Source organism: Petaurus breviceps, unplaced genomic scaffold (genome assembly GCF_028583685.1).
Source record: "Petaurus breviceps papuanus isolate PSGF00001 unplaced genomic scaffold, PetGlider_PUasm1.0 90849, whole genome shotgun sequence".
Lineage (NCBI taxonomy): Eukaryota > Metazoa > Chordata > Mammalia > Diprotodontia > Petauridae > Petaurus > Petaurus breviceps.
This window is the reverse complement of record NW_027187361.1, coordinates 16,728,623-16,749,058: the sequence shown is the minus strand read 5'-3', so window position 1 is coordinate 16,749,058 and position 20,436 is coordinate 16,728,623. Positions and strand designations below refer to the sequence as shown.

The following is a 20,436-nucleotide window of genomic DNA, read 5'->3' as shown; positions in this document are numbered from 1 at the left end:
CATCCTGTTCTTCCCCAGTGATTTGCTTGCTGGTGCCATTGAGAGCAGTGCCACGGAGGAGAGCTGAGGCAGGACAACATAAGCCCTCCCCTGAAAATAAGCCCTCTGGTGTTTTTCTTTCCAAAAAAAATTAATAAGACAGTGTCTTATTATCAGAGAAACACGGTATGTACAATGTCCTCTTGGTTCTGCTCATTTTCTTTTGCCTCAGTTCATGTAAGCCTTTCCAAATTTTTCTGAATTCCGCCCACAGGGAGATATAGTCTTGTCAGAGGTGTTTGCCTCTGTCATGGAAAGTATCCGGTGCAGAGTCACTCCACAACAAAGGAGGGATTCCTTGGAAATTGAGAGGTCCTCTCTACTCTTCTGTCTAGAAATGGCTTCATACTGATTCCACCAAGTCCTGGAACACTGCAGAGCCTTCTAGAAGAGATCCGTAGTCAGTTAAAAGAAATTGTCCTAACCAACCATACCTAGAAGAGCTACATGGATAAAGGATGCTAAACATCCCAATTATGGTGTGATATTAGATGGACAATGCCTAGAACTAGTCCATCAGAACATATGGCTTAGACACTATGGAGAGACAGTGAATTGAACTTAGAGTTATGTTATTAGGGTTAGCGTGTAGTGCTTTTGAACAATATCCTTTCAATGACTTCAAAGAGCATTGGGGCGCCATGAATAGAGAGCTGGCCTCAGAATCTGGAAGACCAGGGTTCCAATCCTACCTCTGACATATACTGGCTGTCACTTATGCAGCTAGTTACTTAATCTCTTGGTCCACTAGACAGCTCTCTAAGTCTAAAAGTTGTAGAGAAGGTGCTTGAGATTACACATCTCAAGTATGACTTATCTGAAAACTGGCACCATATAAGTTGCAGAGGAGGGAGGTGGCCCCTACCAATGAAATCACAGGTCCATTCCCTATCCCAAATTCTTCCAATGATGCTGTATATCTTGAAGTCCTAGACACACCACCACCTGCACCTACTTCATCTTGTAGCTATGAGGTTGATTTTTGAAACGCACTTATAAAAGATTTTAAATATTTATATTTTTAATTTAATTTTGTTTCCTATTTTATTTAATTTTTAAAAATATTTCTCTTCTAAAAATACTTCTATTAAATTTTACACTAGTAAATTCAATCTTTTTTTTTTTAAGCAATTGGGGTTAAGTAACTTGCTCAAGGTTACACGGCCAGGTGTTTCTGGGTGGGTGCTAAGTAACTGAGCCTGGATTCGATCCCCAGGTCATCCTGACACTGGAGCCGGTGCTCTTACTCACTGTGCTACCTGGCCACCCCAATTCAATCTTTCTTAACCACAAGTCTCTCCACATCCTCCTATTCAAACACCCTCAGTAGTTCCCTATTACCCTCTATTAAATACAAAATCCCTAACCTAGATTCCACCATTTCTTCCACCATATGGCTTTAATCCTTTTCACATGTACCCCATGTTACTTTCCTTTATACATTTTCTGTTCCAACCAAATAGAATTACTGGCTACTTCCTGAACCTCGTCTCCCAGCTGTGCGCCTTTGAATAACCCTAGAAGGTGATGCTTTCTCCTTCCCACCTTTTCAGCATCCTTCCTTTCCCTCAAGCATCAGGTCACATGACATTTTCCCTGGGAGGTCTTCTCTTGATCTTCTAGTATCTCAAACTCTTTCTCTCCCCAAACAGTGACTCAGTACTGAGCCTGCTTGCCAATAACACCAGCTATATTTCATCTCTGCCTTGAGTGCTGACCCTTTTCCTGGCCTCATTCTAGACAACTGAAGTGGGACTGGTTGCTGCTAATTGAGTATACTAAATAGAAGGGGGGACCAGAGGCTATTTTCAAGCATATGGGAGCGCTATCAATTAATTGCTAAATAAATTTGTTATTTATTGACCACCTACTAATGAGAGAATTGAGGAGATTAAGACAGCAAGTAGGTTAATTGGGAGATTGAATGAACCACATTGATTCCATCTTGTGACTCAGTTCTGGAGCTAACTCAGTTCCCTTTTTATTCAATTAAGGGGTGAGTCCAAATTCTGTCTCACAAGAAAACTTTATTCGATTATGGGGATTGGGAGAAAACCTTATTGTATTGTTCAAACCTATCCCTGTGTGGCAGGGAAACTGAACCCTTCCCACCTGCTGCTTAGAGACCCTTAACCAAGGACTGAGGTTAAGCTGATCAGAAACTCAATCAGATCCAAAGATTGATGCATGGAATTTTCTCACAACTGTACCTCTCAAGCAACCCATACATCTTATCTGAAAACTGACCCCGTATTGATGAATCAATTATTGTTTCCTTGTTCCTTTGATTATTTATAGACACCTTGGGGGAAATGGGACACCTCCTTTTCTGATTTCAAGGAATATAACTGTTTGCTCTCCATCTTCCTACTTGTAAAGTCCCTAATCTTTTATTCAATTAGAAATTCTTTTAATTAATTGGCCTTATTTGATTAATTTTTTTAATGTATAAAAGTCTGCCTTCCCCTGTATTCATGGTCCAGGCCTAAGCTGAGAAGGTCTTGTCCTGTTTTGCTAGGTAATCAACGTGCTCAGAAGCATGAATCTTTGTTTTCTCACTCATTTTATTTTCACCCACCATGTGCTCAGTGCCATGGTAGATACAGTAGATATTTTGGGAAAACTAGGCCTTTTAATGCTCTCAAATGAAACCAGGTAGGCAGCCACTGATTCTGTCTATGTGTAGAGCCAGCCCTGCAGTTAGTGTACATGGGTTTTCCAAAGTAAATTAATTCCATTTTTATCACTGCATCCAATGTACTCACAAAGATGACTCCCTTGTTAAGCTTGGCGTTTTCTCTGCTCCCCTTTCAGGGTGCCTCGTGTTTACTTTTCTTTTACTGCTGTTTTTCTTTCTCCTTGGATAAGACAGCATGGTAAATAAAAAAAGACCCCTAGAATTGGAATCCAGAGACCCTTGTTCCAGTAAGACATGTATTTTTAATTGACTAAAATAGATACGACTCAAGTTACTTCAACCCACCTTTCTTAAAAATGTATACTATATGCCAGATCCTGTATTCAGTGCTTGAGTATATGGAGGGAGGTCTGCAACTTGCATGCATTTCCTGTGTCATACCAATTAGTGAACCAGATCTATTCCTTTCAGAAGATCTCTGTCTTTAAAGAAAGTCTTATTCTTATTGTCTAGATCTTAAAATCATTTACTCTGACTCAGAGAGATGAAACCATTACTCACGAAGAAAAGCGAAAACTATCCAATAAGGAAACATTCTTCAAAACTTGGGTGCAATCCAACTTTACATCAGCACGTGACAGAACTCACTGTCAATGAGACCAAAACCAAAGAGGGTGTTGAAAATCGACCTGCTTATTCTAAGAGGGAGAGGCAGGCAATAGGGATCGTGCAGGGGATTTCACAAAGCTGACGGAACTGGAATTACTGGGTTTGCCAGCTCTAGATCTGAGAAGATAGAAGGAGATGAAGGCAAAAGAAAGGTCTGGGAAAGCACTATGGATAATAGCAGGAAGGAGAGAACACTTTGGGATTCTGGAGGATGGCAACAGTCAGTAAAGGCTTTGTGAAGGGTGCAATGGATAGAGTGCTGGGCCTGGATTCAAGAAGACCCACCTTCCTGAGTTTAAATCTGGTCTCAGATACTTACTAGTTGTGTGACCCTAGGCAAGTCACTTAACCCTGTCTGCCTCAGCTTCCTCATCTGTAAAATGAGCTGGAGAAGGGAATAGCAAATCACTCCAGTGTCTTCACCAACAAAACCCCAAATGAGGTCATGAAGAGTTGGATACAAATGAACACCAAACAGGTTTCCTGAAAGTAACACCTGTGCTCGACCTGGAATGAAAAACTGAATCAGCTTTCATAGTAAAGACATGAAGGGGCGGATGCTTTCTAGCCAGCACAAAAACCCAGAGCAGGACCCAGTTGGAAGACAATTTTTATTCCAATTGGCCAGAACATACTTGAGGTGACTGAGAACAAGGCTAGATAGGACACGGTGGGTGAGAGCTGAATTACAGATTATCTTCAATATCAAGAATTTGTATTTTATCTTATAGACAATGGGTAAGCATTAAAGGGTTTTGAGGAAGGAAGGGACAAGGTCTGAGGATTATTTTGTCTGCTGAAGATTAGATTGGAGGTGGGACAGAAATGGAGGTAAGGAGGCTATTTAGCTATTATGGTATTCCAAATGAGAGGTAATAAAGGTCTCGACTACAGTAATAGCAGTTGGAGTAAATGGAAGAGATGGGAGAGATTGTGAAGACAGAATTGACGGGATCTTGAAACATTAGATTTAGGAGCTTAGAAAGAGAAGGGTCAAAAATAACGCCAAGGTTTTGAGCCTGAGTGACTTGGAGGATGGTGGTGCCATCAAGAGAAATTTGGAAGTTGGGAGGCATGTTGGGGATGTTTTTGATTTTAGGAGAAGGTGGGGGTGGCTAGGTGGCACATTGAAGAAAGCACTGGCCCTGGAGTCAGGAGGACCTGAGTTCAAATCCAGCCTCAGACACTTAACACTCATTAGCCGTGTGACCTTGGGTAAATCACTTAACCCTAATTGCCCTGTCTTTCCTCCTCCAAAAAATCCAAAAAAAAAAGATATTAGAAGAAGGTCAAATAAGTTTAATATTGGACCTGTTCAGTTGCAGGTGTTTGTGGGATGTCCAATCTATCATCAAGCATTTATTAAGGTGAAGTATCTTCCAGGTATTGTGCCAACAAAACTGTTCCTACTCTCAAGGAGTTTGACTTCCAAAGGTCGAGACAAGATGTACATAAACTGATCCATACAAGATACAGTGAGAGTAGTAGATAAAGGGTAACCTTAGAAGGGAAGGCAGGAGCAGATAGGATGAGTAGAACAGGCTTCCTGTAGGAAGCAGGGTCTGAGCTGATTCTTGAAGGAAGCCAGGGATTCCCTAAGCAGTGAGGAGGGAGAGCATTCCAGGCCCAGTCAGTGGAAAGTCATGACAATAGGAAATGGAGTGTCGGGTGTGAGGGACAGCAAAGAGACCGGTGTGGCCGGACTGTGGAAAAATGAACTGAAGGAAGTAAATTCAGAAAAAAACTGAGAAGGTGAGAAGGGGCCAAACTGCAAAGCGCTTCAAATGCCAAGCAGAGGAATTTCTGTTTGATCCTGGAGGTAACAGGAAGCCACTGGAGTCTACTGATCAGGGGATACATGGTGACATCAGTGCTTTAGGAGAATCACTTTAGCAACTGTGTGTAGGGTATGTGTGTGAGAAAGACACAGACAGACTTAAGACAGAGAAAATTTAAAAAGAATTACAGTGGTCTGGGCAAGAAGTGATGGGGACCATACCCCCTGCAGCATTCATTATGTTTCCTTTCTGATCATTAGCCAATCTGATAGATGTGAGGGTGTTTCTCAGAGCTGTTTTAATTTGCATTTCTCTAATCGATAGTGATTTAGCATTTTTATATATGACTACAGATAACTTTGATTTCTTCATCTGAAAACTGCCTGTTCATATCCTTTGACCATTTATCAGTTGGGGAATGACTTGTATTCTTATCAATTTGATTCAGTTCTCTATATATTTGAGAAATAAGGTCCTTATCAGAGACCCTCGCTGTAAAAATTGTTTCCCAGCTTTCTGAAGTTTTTCTTCTAATCTTGGTTACATTTGGTGTTGTTTGAGCAAAAACTTTTAAATTCAATAGAATCAAAATTGTCCATTTTACATCTAGCGATGCTCTCCATCTCTTGTTCGGTCATAAATTATTCCCTTCACCATAGATCTGTTCCTTGCTCTCCCAATTTGCTTAAGTTACTACCTTTTATGTTTAAATCATTTTGATCTTATCTTGGTGTGTGGTATTAAATGTTGGTCTTTCTATACCTAGTTTCTTCTATACTCTTTTCCAGTTTTCCCAGTAGTTTTTGTCCAATAGTGAGTTCTTGTCCCCAAAACTGAAGACTTTGGGTTTACCAAACACTAGATTACTATGGTCATTTACTACTGAGCCTTGTGTACCTAATCTGTTCCCCTGATCTACCACTCTATTTTTCAGCCAGTAGCAGATAGTTTTGATAATTATTGATTTATAATGCAGCTTGACATCTGGTACGGTTAAGTCTTCTTTCACATTTGTTTTCATTAATTCCTTTGATATTCTTGACTTTTTTTTCTTCCAGATGAATTTTGTTATGATTTTTTTCTAGTTCTATAAAATAATTTTTGAGTAGTTTGATTGGTGTGGTATGGCACTGAATAAGTAGTTTAATTTAGGTCGAATTGTCATCTTTATTATATTGACTCAACCTACCCATGAGCAATTAACATTTTTCCAATTGTTTAGATCTGACTTTATCTGTGTGAAAAGTGTTTTGTAATTGTGTTCATATAGTTCCTAGGTTTGTCTTGGCAGGTAAACTCCCAAGTATTTTATATTGTCTACAGTTATTTTTTCTTTTTCTTTTTTTTTAAAGCAATTGGGGTTAAGTAACTTGCTCAAGGTTACATGGCCAGTTATTTCTGGGTGTGGTGCTAAGTATATGAGCCTGGATTCTATCCCCAGGTCATCCTGACACTGGGGCAGGTGCTCTTACTCGCTGAGCCACCTGGCCGCCCCTACAGTTATTTTTAAAGGAATTTTCTTTCTATCTCTTGTTGCTGGATTTTTTTTTGGAAATATATAGAAATGTTGATGATTATGTAGATTTATTTTATATCCCTCAACTTTGCTGAAATTATTTATTTCAACTACTTTTTTAGTTGGTTCTCTAGGATTCTCCAAGTATGCCCCCTTTCATCTGCAAAGAGTGATAGTTTTATTTCCACATTGTCTATTTTATTTTTTTCTTCTCTATTGCTATAGTTAACATTTCTAGTATGATATCGAATAATAGTGGTGACAATGGGCAATAGATCCTAGTTGCAAGGAACTTACATACTAATGGTAGAGACATCATATGAATAAATAGATATAGACACGATATATCCAAAGTAGAAGGAAGGTAATCTTAGAGGGTGAGGCTCTTATTCAATCAACAAGCATTTATGGACTTCTTAGTATTTATCTGGCAAAGTGATATAAAGACCTTATCCTTGAGTCTTAGGATTGTCATCACAATGAGCATTAAAATCAGAGGATGGCGGCACGAGTTAGAGTGGAAAGGAAAACACATGCCAAATGCTAAAATGATTGGAAAAAATAGTAACATGTTCTGGAAGACAAGAAATGCCAAGGACTGCAACAGATTGTGGGGGGATGACAGCAGAGCCAGGGTCTGGGAGGAGCAGTGAAGAGGAAGGAGTATGCCAACTCCTCCAGGCATTGGAGTGGATGGAAGGAACTCGATGTCTCCAACAGAAGGTCAGGCTTTATTTAGTGCCAAGAGATGGAACGAATATAGGAGTGTGTGGGATGAAAGAGTGTGGAGTCTGAGTCTGAGATCAGAAAAGGTCTTTATTCTTCCTCATGAGAAAGGGCTCTGCCCCTGTTGCTCAAATGGTGTCTGCCAGGGAGAAAGCAACATATGTAAGCAAGCCCATGGTTATATACCTTTTAATGCAGAAGCCCAACCCCAAACTGGCCTCCACTCTCACAACCTAAGCACGGGAATCTATCTCTGAGGCAAAGCACACATGGGGGTGTCCAATGCAAGGCCAGGAAGGCAGTTTTATCCTTATTTGAGGTATCTAGTGCTGAGGTGGGCCTGGGGAGGGTCTCCATTGCTCTAAGTCCCAGATTCCTACAAAGTCAGGTGACTTCTAAACTTAGGCCTAGTGCATGCTGAAGCCACTCTAGACTTGATTTTTCAGAATGGGGAAACTTCACTGCAAGTTATCCCTCACAGGAGGAAGAGGTGAGTGAATGAGGACTTGAGAGGCTACCATGGAAGAGGTAAGTAGAGGAGGGATAGGGCTAAGCTGGACAAGAATGAGGATAGATATAAATCACAGAGGAGAGAGATTTTTTTTTTGCCTGGACAGGCAGGAATTCAAGCATTTATGGCTCATTGTTTAGATTTTGATGGCATAGGATGAATCTTAAATAACAGTTGTTTTCTTTTCTGGCCAGAATAGAAAGTGACATTTTGTGTTGGTAAATTAGGCCATCTTTTGTCTCAATTCTTACCTAGTCCTTAGTCATTGAATTCCCAGGCCTCAGACAAACTGAGGCCCGGGAAAGACTTTAATTTAGAAAGGCCTAGCTCATCCATCACATCCTGGGCCATCACCAGTTGTCTTGTCTTTGTCTTGCCACTGGACTTCAGGGCCTCTGGAGGAACATTGGATCTACAAGCCTATGAAATAGGTATTTTTGATCAGGGATGGGGTGGGGAGCTGCGGTATGAGGTGGATCAAGTTCCAAATAGATAGAGAATTATAATGCAGGTGTGATGCATAATGACCACGTTCCAGGTGATTTGGTGGTTTTGATAGCCACAGGAGCGAGGCATTGGTGAATGGTGCAAGAAGAAAGGCAAGAACGCCTTCATAGTTCCAGATGAATCCCTTAGACTTGGTTGAGTCAGGGAAGGACCAGTAATGAATGACATGAGAAGTAAGGTTGGAAGTAGAAGGATTTACTGTATCCCTTCCCAGGTAAATAATAACAGTTGTTAGCATTTATATAGCAAAGAGCTTTGCAAATATTTCATTTTCTGCTCATTCTGAAAGGTAAGTACAATTATTATGCCCATTTTACAGATGAATAAATTGAGGCAGACAGTAATGAAGTAACTTACCCAAGGTCACACAGCTACTAAGGGTCTGAAGCCGGATTTGAACTCAGGTCTTCCTGATTCCTGGTCCAACACTCTAACTGCTGTGCCACCTAGCTGCCTAGGTGTTTTATAGGAAGCACTGGAATTTTGGGACTCCAGCTTCTAACAGGTTCACTCGTGATCCAGGCAGACAGGAATGAAGTCACAATAAAGAATTAAATAAGCTACCTTACTTTATTATAGTATAGTCTTCTCAATGGGTTTCTGATAATGGCAATGCCAACCCCTACTGGATCCCCTAATCACCTTTCTTACAGAAGTGGGGGCAACTGCCCCTACATCTTTATGGGGTCAATCAAGATGGGCACAGTATTCCAGCTTGTACATTCCCCTAACTCCCCTCAGGCCTCACTAGGGGCTGATTGAGACAGGTACATGAATTCTTCTATGCATTACCCAAATCCCTATGAGTTCCCCCCTTACTGACCAGTGCCCACTTGCTTTATGGGGCAACAGATTAAAAAAATGCATTTTGCCAGGAACAATCTCACAAGTTTACATGATCTCACTGCACAGTCACAGTGAATATTTACAATTTTAAACACAAATGTTTCTATTATTTATCATTATATAATGCTGTGCAGGTGTGTTAGAGATGTTTACAAGTCATGAGCCTGGGAAATAGAGATTGTTATGGCCATGGAGCCTGGGAAACTAAACTCTAAGAAAGATTAACAAAAATCTACCATATACACACTAAAATCTACCTTACATATACTAGGCAAATCAACATATATGTAAAAAATATAGATAGAATCTAGAATAAGAAAAATCCATCTTGAACTCATGTCAAACAGTGAGGTAGCTCGTAGACTACCCAAAGCATCTGCTCTTTCATCAGGGTGAGTATTCCTTCCACAAACAGATCACAGCCCCTCTCAACCTTAGTAATTTTGCAACTTTCTGTGGCCAAAAAAAGTCATTACACGGTATCTAATCGCTTAGCTTCTCTGATTGGCCAGTCTTTAATCAATCAATAAATCAACAAGGATTTAATAGGTACCAACTGTGACATATAAAAAGTTCAAGAGACATAATTTCTAGGTAATTAATCCTTTTATTAATTATGGCTAACAATTCATATAAGATGGTCATTTAGCCATCTCTCCTAAATGAAAGATGGATCATGGAGCCCTCTTAATGCTTACATGCCCTTGGAAGACTGAGTGTTCCCAACAGGTAGCAAATGAAAATGATAATGAGAGGTAGGCCTATTCTAATGAAGGACTTGGGCCCTTAACTTTGGTTATGTCACTTTTACTCCCAGACCCCAAACCGAGGGCAATCTAGACAAAGAATTTACCCCACCCCCTCCAAACCTGAGTTGAACACAATGGGCCAGAACTCACCTAGATTAAATTAAATTAAAACTTAATTAAATTCTTTTTACTCTAATTAGAACTAATCTTCTCCAGTTGGGTGGGGTCTGAACAAGATTGAGGAAATTGTTAAAATCCAATCTCATTATCAGCCCTATTTTCCAGGGACTGATTTGATCTAGCAGATAACAAGGAAATAGAAAGGGGAAAAAAATCCCAAACCATGGTAATTGGTTATTAATGTAGAGAAATAATAATTTCTCTCACTACCACATGAAGCAATGGAGACAAAAAAGAAACAGTTCTTGCCCTTGGGGCGTTTATATTCAATGGAAAGAGATACCATAGAGAACATGCACTCAAGTATATGCATAGTTTATACAAAATAAATGTTAAGAAATTTCTAGGCAGGTCGGGGGGGATCAAGAAAGTCTTCATGTTATAAATTGTTGTTATGTTGTTTCAGTTGTGTCCAACTCTTAATGACTCTTTTTGGGGTTTTCTTGGCAGAGATACTGGAGTGGTTTGCCATTTTCCTCCTCCAACTCATTTTACAGAGGAGGAAACTGAGGCAAACACGGTTAAATGACTTGCCCAAGGTCACATAGCTAGTAAATGTCTGAGGTCACATTTGAACTCATGAAGAGGAATTTTCCTGACTCCAGGCCCAGCCCTCTATCCACTGTACCACCTAGCTGCCCAATATTGGAGTTCACAGCCCTTCAAATGACAGTCCTTTTATGGGCCCACATTTGAAGCCTTTGCAACTGAGTGGGTCCTGTGAAAGCTTGTGCCCTGCTGATATAACCCTTGAGTAGAACCCCTCTATGGTTTCTCTGTTTACAGGCCTATGAAGTCTCTCATCTGCGTATACATGCACACAGGTTTAAAAAGTACAATACATTTGATTACCTGGAGTATCAGAGATGATCTCATTACTTTTCTTTTGCAACAACAGGTCTTCTTAATTTTCTTTTCCAATACACTTGTTTATCTTTGTATAGTAAAGATCTGGGCTTCTCTAGGTTACAGTCAGGTCTGCTTACCAATCCATACTCATAAGGAAGAGAATGCTGAATGGGGGTTTTCACTCCTTCAGGTTAAGCTACATAGACAACCCGGGCACAGTTTTCATTCCAGTGATTTGCTCCTTCATTGCCAAGTTCATAGCAATAGCTAAGCTGCCAGCTTAACAAGAACAGAAGAAGACAGTATCCTTTCTCTTTTTTTTTTTCTGGATAGTTTTGTGAACACACCAGGGGCCACCATCCCAGCTCCAAAGACATCAACTTTTTCAGGTTCACTCTGTGGGAAGCTTTGCTAACTCACCACCACTTCTTTCTTTGAGTGATGACCTTTGAATGGCTTTATCATATGCTGTTTGAACTAACCTGCTAGAAATTGCTGTCTCATTTTTTTTTTCAAAAGGCTACATTTCCACTGTAATTCACCTTACGTTACATAAATCCCTGTTCCTTATCACCGCACAGGCTGCCTCTAACAGCCTGCCAGAAGAGAATCATAATGGCCTCAAGCCTCCATTGCTTTGTTATTTTGACTCTAAGAGACCCGGGGCATTGTGGGAAAAGTGCCAGACTCAGTATCAGCAGACCTGTGTTCAAGTCTTGGCATTCATGACCATGGCCAAGTAATTTTCTGTCTAACTCAGTTTTGAAAATGGGGATGCAATTCAACAAATATTTTCAAACTACTCCTTGTAAGAGCACTATGCTTCTAGTGAAAGTCTTATGAAGCTAGACAAATGTTTTTTTGGGAAATACAGTAAAAAGGATGCCATTCTAAAGGGAGACTGGATTTTTTTCTTTTTCCATTCTTACACAAACGTTGGAAGCATCTTGTTTGCCCTCATAGCAACAGCTTTGTAGTTTTACTTGGTAAGTTGGGCCACTTAGGAGTTCACTAGAGAAAGACACAGAAGGAAGATTAATTAGACTCTTTGGAAAGCACACGATTAAGAATACCTTTAAAAACAAAAGTGAACATTAACTTTGGTGGTAAGTCTTGACCTTGAAGAGATGAGAAAATGCACCTGTTTCCTTTGTTGGCAGAGGTGGAGGACTGTTGGTATGTAATATTGCATAGACTGCCAGATTCAATGGATGTGTAATTTTGCAGCTAATTTTGCTATAATGACCTTTTTTCTCTTTCTTTTTCATCCTTTGTTACAAGAGAGGGCTCTTTGGGTGAGGGAATGTATTTGGCAATATACACACTTGTTAATCTTTGTAAAGACCTAGGCTTCTCTTAGTAACAGTCAGGTCTGTTTATGCACATGCCAATCCACAGCCATAAGGAAGAGAATGCTGAATGAGGGCTTTCTAACAATTTCTAGCAGGTTCTTACAGGTGGTGACATAAAAACAAAGCTTTCAATCAAACACATATTGTGGACCTCAAATATCTTTAGGCCCAACTGAGAATGATAAAATTGTTAGGATGTTAGAGATGAAGAAGGATTTCCTCACCTTATAGTCCAGCCTTTTCAGATAAGAAAAATGAGGTTAAAAGATATTGTGTGACTTGTCTAAGGTCATATGCCGTCTCTTGAACTCAAACTGCATCTGCCACAGAATGTGGAAGCCACATTTAGGAGGCAAGAGGTCTTCACTGTCGTCATTTTTATTTGTTTAACATTAAATTGATGCTTTTGAATGACTGAACCACTTGTTGCACAGATGTCTCTCTCTTGGCAAAGTATAGTGCAGATGAATTTAAGCATAACCTTAAAATACTTTATTTCTGAGACATGAACAAAAGCATTAGTACTTTCATTTTATGGTGAAGGGAAAGGAATAAGTATTTAGAATGCTTACTCTGTGCAGGCCCAGTGCTAAGCACTTTTACAGAAATGATCTCATTTGATTCTCGCAAAAACGCTGCAAGATATGTGCAATTATTATCCCAATTTTACAATTGTGGAAATTGAGGCAAACAGAGGTTTGATGGCTTTCCCAAGGAAACACAGCTGTTGAGTGTCTGAGGCTGAATTTGAACTCGGGTCTTCCTGACTCAAGGCCCAGCGCTCTATCTACTATACCCCCAATTGCCAAACTAGACCAGAGTGTAGGAAAAGAGAGTAATATATAATGAGGCAGAAAAATTAGGTTGGGACCAGGTTATAAAAAGTTTTAAAAGTCAAGCAGGAGGGAATATTTTGACCTAGAGGCAATAAGGAAACGTGAGATTATTGAATAGAATAGTAATGTATTTGAGGGCAGTGGATGGAGCACTGGGCCTGGAGTCAAGAAGAAACAGCTTCCTGAATTGAAATCTGGTCTCAGATACTTACTAGCTGTGTGACCCTGGACGAGTAACTTAATCCTGTTTGCCTCGATTTCCTCATCTGCAAAATGAGCTGGAGGAGGAAATGGCAAACTGCTCTAGTATCTTTGCCAAGAAAACCCCAAATAGAGTTATGGAGAGTCAGATATAACTGAAAAAATGACTGAATAACAAGTGATGTAGTTGAAACTGAATTTAAAGAAAATCACTTTAACATATATACTTTAAATATATAGAATGGATTGGAGTGAGGACACACCTGAGGAAAGGACACTAACCAGAAGGTTCAGAGAAGAGATTTCATTTCCAAGATCTATGAGGAACTGATACAAATATTTTTTAAAAAGTCATTCCACAGCTGATAAATGGTCTAATGCAATTCTCAAGAGAAAAACCCAAATTATCTACAGCCATGTGAAAAAAAAATGCTCCAAATCACTAATAATTAGAGGAATGCAAATTAAAGCAATTCTGAGGTTCTACCGCACATCTATCAGATAGGTGAAAACGACAACTGTTGGAGTAGCTTGGGGAAACAGACATGTTGACGTACTTTTGGTAGAGCTGTGATTAGGTCCAACAATTCTGGAAAGCAATTTGGAATGATGCATAAAAAATTACTAAACAGTGTACACTCTTTTACCCAGCTGTTCCTTTGCTAGGTCAACAGCCAAAAGAGATCAAAGAAAGAGGAAGAGGTCCTTCATGTACAAAACATTTCTAGCTGTTCTTTTTGTGGTGGCAAATAATAAAAACTAAAGGGATGCCCATCATTTGGAAAATGGCTGATATGAATGTAATGGAATAGATTGTGCTCTAAGAAATGAAGAAAGAAAAGGTTTTGGAAAAACTGGGCATTTGTTTGCAATGATGCAGAGTGAAGTGAGTGGAATTAAAAGAACGATTTATACTATTCCATCAATATTATGAAAATGAACAATTTTGAAAGGCTTAATTCCAATCAACATGATTCAATCCAGAGGAATCGTGAAGAATGCTACCTACCTCATGACAGAGAAAAAGGGTTTAATGTGCAGAATAAGAGATTCATTTTTGGAAATAACATGTGAGAATATATTTTCCTTGAATGAGGTTTTGTGATACAGAGGTTTTCTCTCCTCCCCAATACTTCCCTTTCCTTCTTTCATTCCTTCCTTCCATCCTTCCCTCCCTCCTTCCTTCCTTTTTTCCTTCCTTCCTTCTTTCCCTCCCTTCCTTCCTTCCTTCCTTCCTTCCTTCCTTCCTTCCTTCCTTCCTTCCTTCCTTCCTTCCTTCCTTCCTTCCTTCCTTCCTTCCTCCCTCCCTTCCTTCCTTCCTGCCTTCCTCCCTCCCTCCCTCCCTCCCTCCCTCCCTTCTTTCCTTCTTTCCTTCCTTCCTTCCTTCCTTCCTTCCTTCCTTCCTTCCTTCCTTCCTTCCTTCCTTCCTTCCCCTCCTTCAGCCACTCCTTTCCTTCCTTTGTGAGGTGGGGAAATATGGGAGGGAAAATGAATGCTTGAAAATTTTTTAAAAATGTAAAATAGATTCAGGAGCACTGAGATACACAGAGGGCTAGAGGGAAAGGAGATTGTACTTTTAAAGGGGAATTTCAGACCATAGATGCTGAGTACTTTGGGTTATAGGGAAATAAAAGTCATAAGCATTCTGATGTAATGGCTTGAGGGAAAATGAAATTAAGGTGATGAGAACAGAGGATTTTAATGAATTGGGCCAGGGTGTTTGAAGGACATTATTGTATCTATTGTGGACACCAAGTCTGAGGGAAGGGGTTTAGGAAGGAGAGGAAGACCGTAAGTCAAAGTTATTGTAGTTATTTGTCCTTTGTTCTCCAAGAGGACCATGACACCAGGGAGGTGATGCCATGACATGCACGTGAATTGGATTTAAGTGAGGCAGGGCTGTGCAGGCAACAGCCTCACTTTCTCCTCCAGAGCCCTGGGAGCACTCCAGTGACAAGATACACATCAGAACAACTGGAGATGGCCCCGAACAAGTGGGAGACCTTGGCCTTTTTAATCTAAGGTCATTAACAGGTCTCAGTTTGACTGAGGCAACACCCATTCAGTGAGTAAGGCTAGGTAAGAAATGAGGCAGGGGATGTTCTCTTTCATGTAGTAAAAAAAAAAATCAATCTGGGAAAGGAAGACCTCAGGCTTTCTGGCCAAAACAGAAACAACTGGCTATTTACATTCACTCTGAGCCAGTCCGGGCCCAAACAATGACCAAATGGGTCTTGGCCTGGGACCTGTAGTAGGCCAGTCAATGAGAGTCAGAGTGATTTGGCTTTAAGGAGGGATCCTTAAGGGGAAAAAAAGGTTTCAATAAAGTCCTTGAAGGAAGAGAAGGAATGGGAGGTGGGGAATGGGGAAGGAGACCAGTGGATGATTTACCATCAAGATCTGCATGTGATCATGGGTCTAGAATTGGAAGGAACCTCAGACACCATCCAGTCCAACCTCTCATTTTTCAGATAAGGAACTTGAGGCCCAGGGACATTCAGTGACTTGCCCAAGGTCCCCAGGTGATAAGTGACAGAGATGGCACTTGACCTCAGGTCCTTTAACTTAGAAGTCAGTGTTCTTTTGTACCATACTGTCTCCCAGTTAGGGACAGAGTGAAGAGGTTGATGGGTACTTCTGCAGAGAAGGGAGGGTTCTGAATGGATGAGGGCAGAGGAAGGGTCCAAAAGTGGCAGTGAGGAGTAAGAAGTGTGTCTGCTTCATCCCCAAGAGAACAGCCAAGAATGCAGGGTCTTCTAGGAGGAACCAAGTGTTTTTGTAAGTGCAAGAAAATGGAAAGAGTTACAAGATGAAAGAAAATTTTGTTCTAGAGGGCAGAGTGGAAAGAGAGAGCAGAATAAGAAAGCAGATTGGGGAGTTAGATGGGAATGAAGAAAAGGGAAACCTCATTTATATAAAAAAAAAAACAATAAAACTCAATTATCTGTGATTTAATCAGCTAAGCAATCTAAGGCACCTGCCTACAGGCACTTACAGAGCCATAGGGGTAGGGACTACCAGACCTATGATTTCAAAGGTGGTGGTTCTTCTTCTTCAGTCCACGTCTGACTCTTAATGACCCCATTTAGGGTTTTCTTGGCAAAGAGACTGCAGTGATTTGCTATTTCCTTCTCCAGCTCATTTTATAGATGAGGAAACTGAGAAAACAGGGTTAAGTGACTTGCCCAGGGTCACACAGCTAGTAAGTGTCTGAGGCCTGATTTGAAGTCAGGTCTTCCAGACTCTGAGCCTGGCACTCTATCCATTGCACTACAAGAAATCCTTCTGAAATGTAGTCTGGCACTTCCACTGCTATTTACAGGCTTAGAGAGTTGCCTAGAGCCCAGGGTCACATGGACAGTACATGTCAGAGAAGGCCTTGCACCTAGGTCTTCCTGAATCCATGATCTGCTCTCTCCACTATGAATTGCTACCTCTTGTAAAAATATAAAGCCTGAAATAAAGGCAGACCTAAATATTTGAAGAATCAGTTTTCATAGATGGGCTGGATTAAAATGACAATACTTCACAAATTAATTTACATACGTAATGTATCATCAGTTACAATACTAAAGGTGTTTTTAAATTTTTTTTAAATTTTATTTTATTAAATTTGTTTATCTACTTTTAGTTTACAGCATTCGGTTCCATAATCCCTTGAGTTCCAAATTTTCTTCCCCTACCTCTTCTCCCCTGCCCCCCATATCTGACACAGGTTCTACAAATACCTTTGCATTAAGCATTAGGCAGGTTGTAAAGAAGAATTACAGCCAATGGAGTGAACAACGAGAAAGAAGGAATGAAACAAAACTAAACACAAAAGAGAGAGCAAGCAGCTTGCTTCAATCTGCATTCAGACTCCATAGTTCTTTTCTCTGGATGTGGATATCCCTCCCATCATGAATCTTTGGGAGTTGTCTTATGACCTTGCATTGCTGAGAGGAGACCAGTCTATCAAAGTTAGTCATCACAGATGCGATGTGTCTGTAATTGTGTACAAAGTTTTCCTGGTTCTGCTCTCCTCACTCAGCATCAAATCGTATAAATCTCTCCAGGATATCATGAAGTCCGTCTGTTCCTCATTTCTTATAGCACAACAGTATTCCATTACATTCATATAACACAACTTGTTTAGTCATTCCCCAATTGATGGGCATCACCTTGATTTCCAATTCTTTGGAAAGAGCTGCTCTAAATATTTTTGTGCTAATGGGTCTTCCTCCCACATGTATGATCTCTTCAGGATACAACCCTAGATGTGGTATTGCTGGGTCAAAGGGTATGAATTTATTTATAGCCCTTTGGGCATAGTTCCAGATTGCTCTCCAGAATGGTTCAGTTCAATGGATCAGTTCACAACTCCACTAACAATGCATTAGTGTTCCAATTTTTCCATATCCTCTCCAGCATTTATTATTTTCATGTTTTGCTATCTTCGTCAACCTGACTGGTAAATTGTGGTACTAAAGGTGTTTTTTAAAAAAATATAAATTAGATAATGAAATTTACATTTAAAATAACACTTCTAAGACTATCAAAGCCCCACTGAACTTTAAAAACTAATCAAACAACTCTCAGACATTTTACAAAATAGTTATCATCAACTAGGGAGCAGGACGATACAATCTTCTGACTTGGGAGTCAGAAGACCTAGGGTTCAGATCTCAGTTCTGATACTCCTTGTGTGATGTTTGGCTATTCAATTAATCTTCTTGGGCCTCAATTACCACATTTCTAAACAAAATTTAAAAAGGAGGGGGTGATCTAGGTGGCACAGTGAATAGAGTACCAGACCTGGAGTTAGGAGTACCTGAGTTCAAATCTGACCTCAGACACTTAACACTTACTAGCTGTGTGACCTTGAGCAAGTCACTTAACCCCAATTTTCCCAGCCTTCCCCCCTTCAAAAAAGCAATTAGAAAAGGTGTGGGGGTGATTGGATTATATGGTCCTTAAAGGCCCTTCCACCTCTAGGTCTCTGATTCTGTCTCATAATGTATATAACTTGGTTGTATGTATTTGCATATTGTCCCCTCCATTAGATTGTGACCCCTCTGAGAGCAGGGACTGTCTTTTGCCTCTTTTTGTATTTCTAGAGCTTAGCATGGTGCCTGGAACATAGTAAATGTTTAATAAGTAGTTATTGATTGATTGTTTGATAATGAGACATAATGTTCAATAAGTTCTTCTCCCTCTCCCTGAATAGAATTTTCAGTGTATCCTTTTAAATACAATACTGTAGCCTCAGATACTTACTAGCTCTGTGACCCTGGGCAAACCACTTAACCCCACTTGCCTCAGTTTCCTCATTTGTAAAATGAGATAGAAAAGGAAATGACAAACTATTCCAGTATCTTTGCGGAGAAAAACCCAAATGGGGTCACAAAGAATCGGACACCACTGAAAATGACTGAACAACAACAAATGGTATTTGAGAAATTCTCATTGAAGTAATGATGAATTAGTCCCCAAAGGCAATAAGAAACCACATTTCACGGGATATGTCACTGGTTATCTCATAGGCAAAAAAAAACCCTATCATGAATGGATAAAAAAAACATTTACTAAGTTATTATATCCCTCTATAACTTATATCAGATTGCTTACTATCTGTTCTGGGAAAGTGGAGGGAAGGGAAGGATAGCATTTGGAACGCACAACTTTAATTTAAAAAAAAAAAACCAAATGTTGAAAAAAATGTTTTAACATGTAATTGGGGAAAAAAAATAAAAGATCATGTAATAAACAAAAGACAGTACTGTAAACAGATGGCTCAAATAGACAGTCCAGCCTGTCCAAAAGGTAAAGGAGACCCCACTAGCTGTATGATTCAGTCAGTGAATTTACTGACCTTTATTCACTTTCTTTTCTCAGGCAATGGCTTCCATTAAGATAGAAACTATCATGAAGGAAAAGAACCGGATGGGAGAGTGTCCTTTGTGGGACGAAAAGACTGGTCACCTTGTCTATGTGGATATCAATGCACAGAAGGTTTGCAGGTGGAACCTAATCACTGGGGAAGTACAGAGTGTGACCCTGGGTAAGGAGAAGAGACTGCTTGTTGGAAGAGTTTCCTATAAGAGAAGGGGCTTTCCTGATATACTAATCTACTGTATTCCTTTACAAGTGAATATGATGCAAACACAGTGCATGAGTGAAAGGGAAACAAAAAAAATGGCTCCCTATTTGCTAAATGAAAGCTGTCACTGATAATATCAAGTCCAGATTCTTCTAACTTCTAGGATTTTTTAAAAATTATTTTTAGGGGTGCTAGGTGGTACAGTGAATAGAGCACCGGCCCTGGAGTCAGGAGGACCTGAGTTCAAATTCAGCCTAAGACGCTTAACACAAAAACTAGCTGTGTGACCTTGGGCAAGTCACTTAACCCCAATTGCCCTCCAAAAAGCAAAAAAAAATTTCTTTTTAGCAGTTTCCATCACCTTGTCTCATCTGTTCTAGCCAACCTCACTTCTTTATTGTTCCTAACTTGTACCTTCTCCTTTAGTTAACCCAAAGACCTGGGTTCTAATCCTGCCTCAGATACTTACTGGTTTTGTTAACTGTGAATAAAGTATTTCACCTCTATCCATCTTGTTTCCTCTTCTGTAAAATGGGGATGACAACCATGCCTAGCTCACAGGGTTGTTGAGAGGAACAGTCGAGGTAAGTGCACATCTTAATGTTAGCTATGTCATGAAATCCATCTTGCCCTACAAGAAAGTTGGGGGGGGGGAGGATATAAGAGGAAGCAGATTGGGGGAGGGGCACTCAGTAGGCTCGCTGTCTTGGGTGGGGGAAGGGGAAAGACAGGTAGAAAATCTGTAACTCAAAATCTTATGGAAATGAATGTTGAAAACTAAAAATAAATTTTAAAAAATGTTAGCTATGAGATGATGTAATGATGATTATCCTAGTCATCCTGTCCCTGCTTATGTTCTTCTTATCTAAAATGTCCCTCCCCCTCCCTGTTCAAATTCCCCCATCTTCAAGCTCCAACTCAACTCTCATCTCCTCCACAAAGCCTTCCTTGATCATTCCA

The 20,436-nt window shown here is 40.1% G+C and overlaps 1 protein-coding gene across 3 annotated transcripts in view; it reads left to right on the top strand.

Annotated features, from left to right (window-relative positions):
* The window catches only part of LOC138149708 (regucalcin-like), a 79,771-nt gene that overhangs the window by 25,908 nt on the left and 33,427 nt on the right, over positions 1-20,436 (top strand). For all 3 annotated transcript variants that reach the window (XM_069072916.1, XM_069072914.1, XM_069072915.1), the window contains exon 2: positions 19,272-19,437. In XM_069072916.1, coding sequence (XP_068929017.1) covers positions 19,275-19,437 — 163 coding nt within the window. In that variant the 5' untranslated portion in view covers positions 19,272-19,274. The remainder of the gene's footprint in view (positions 1-19,271; positions 19,438-20,436) is intronic.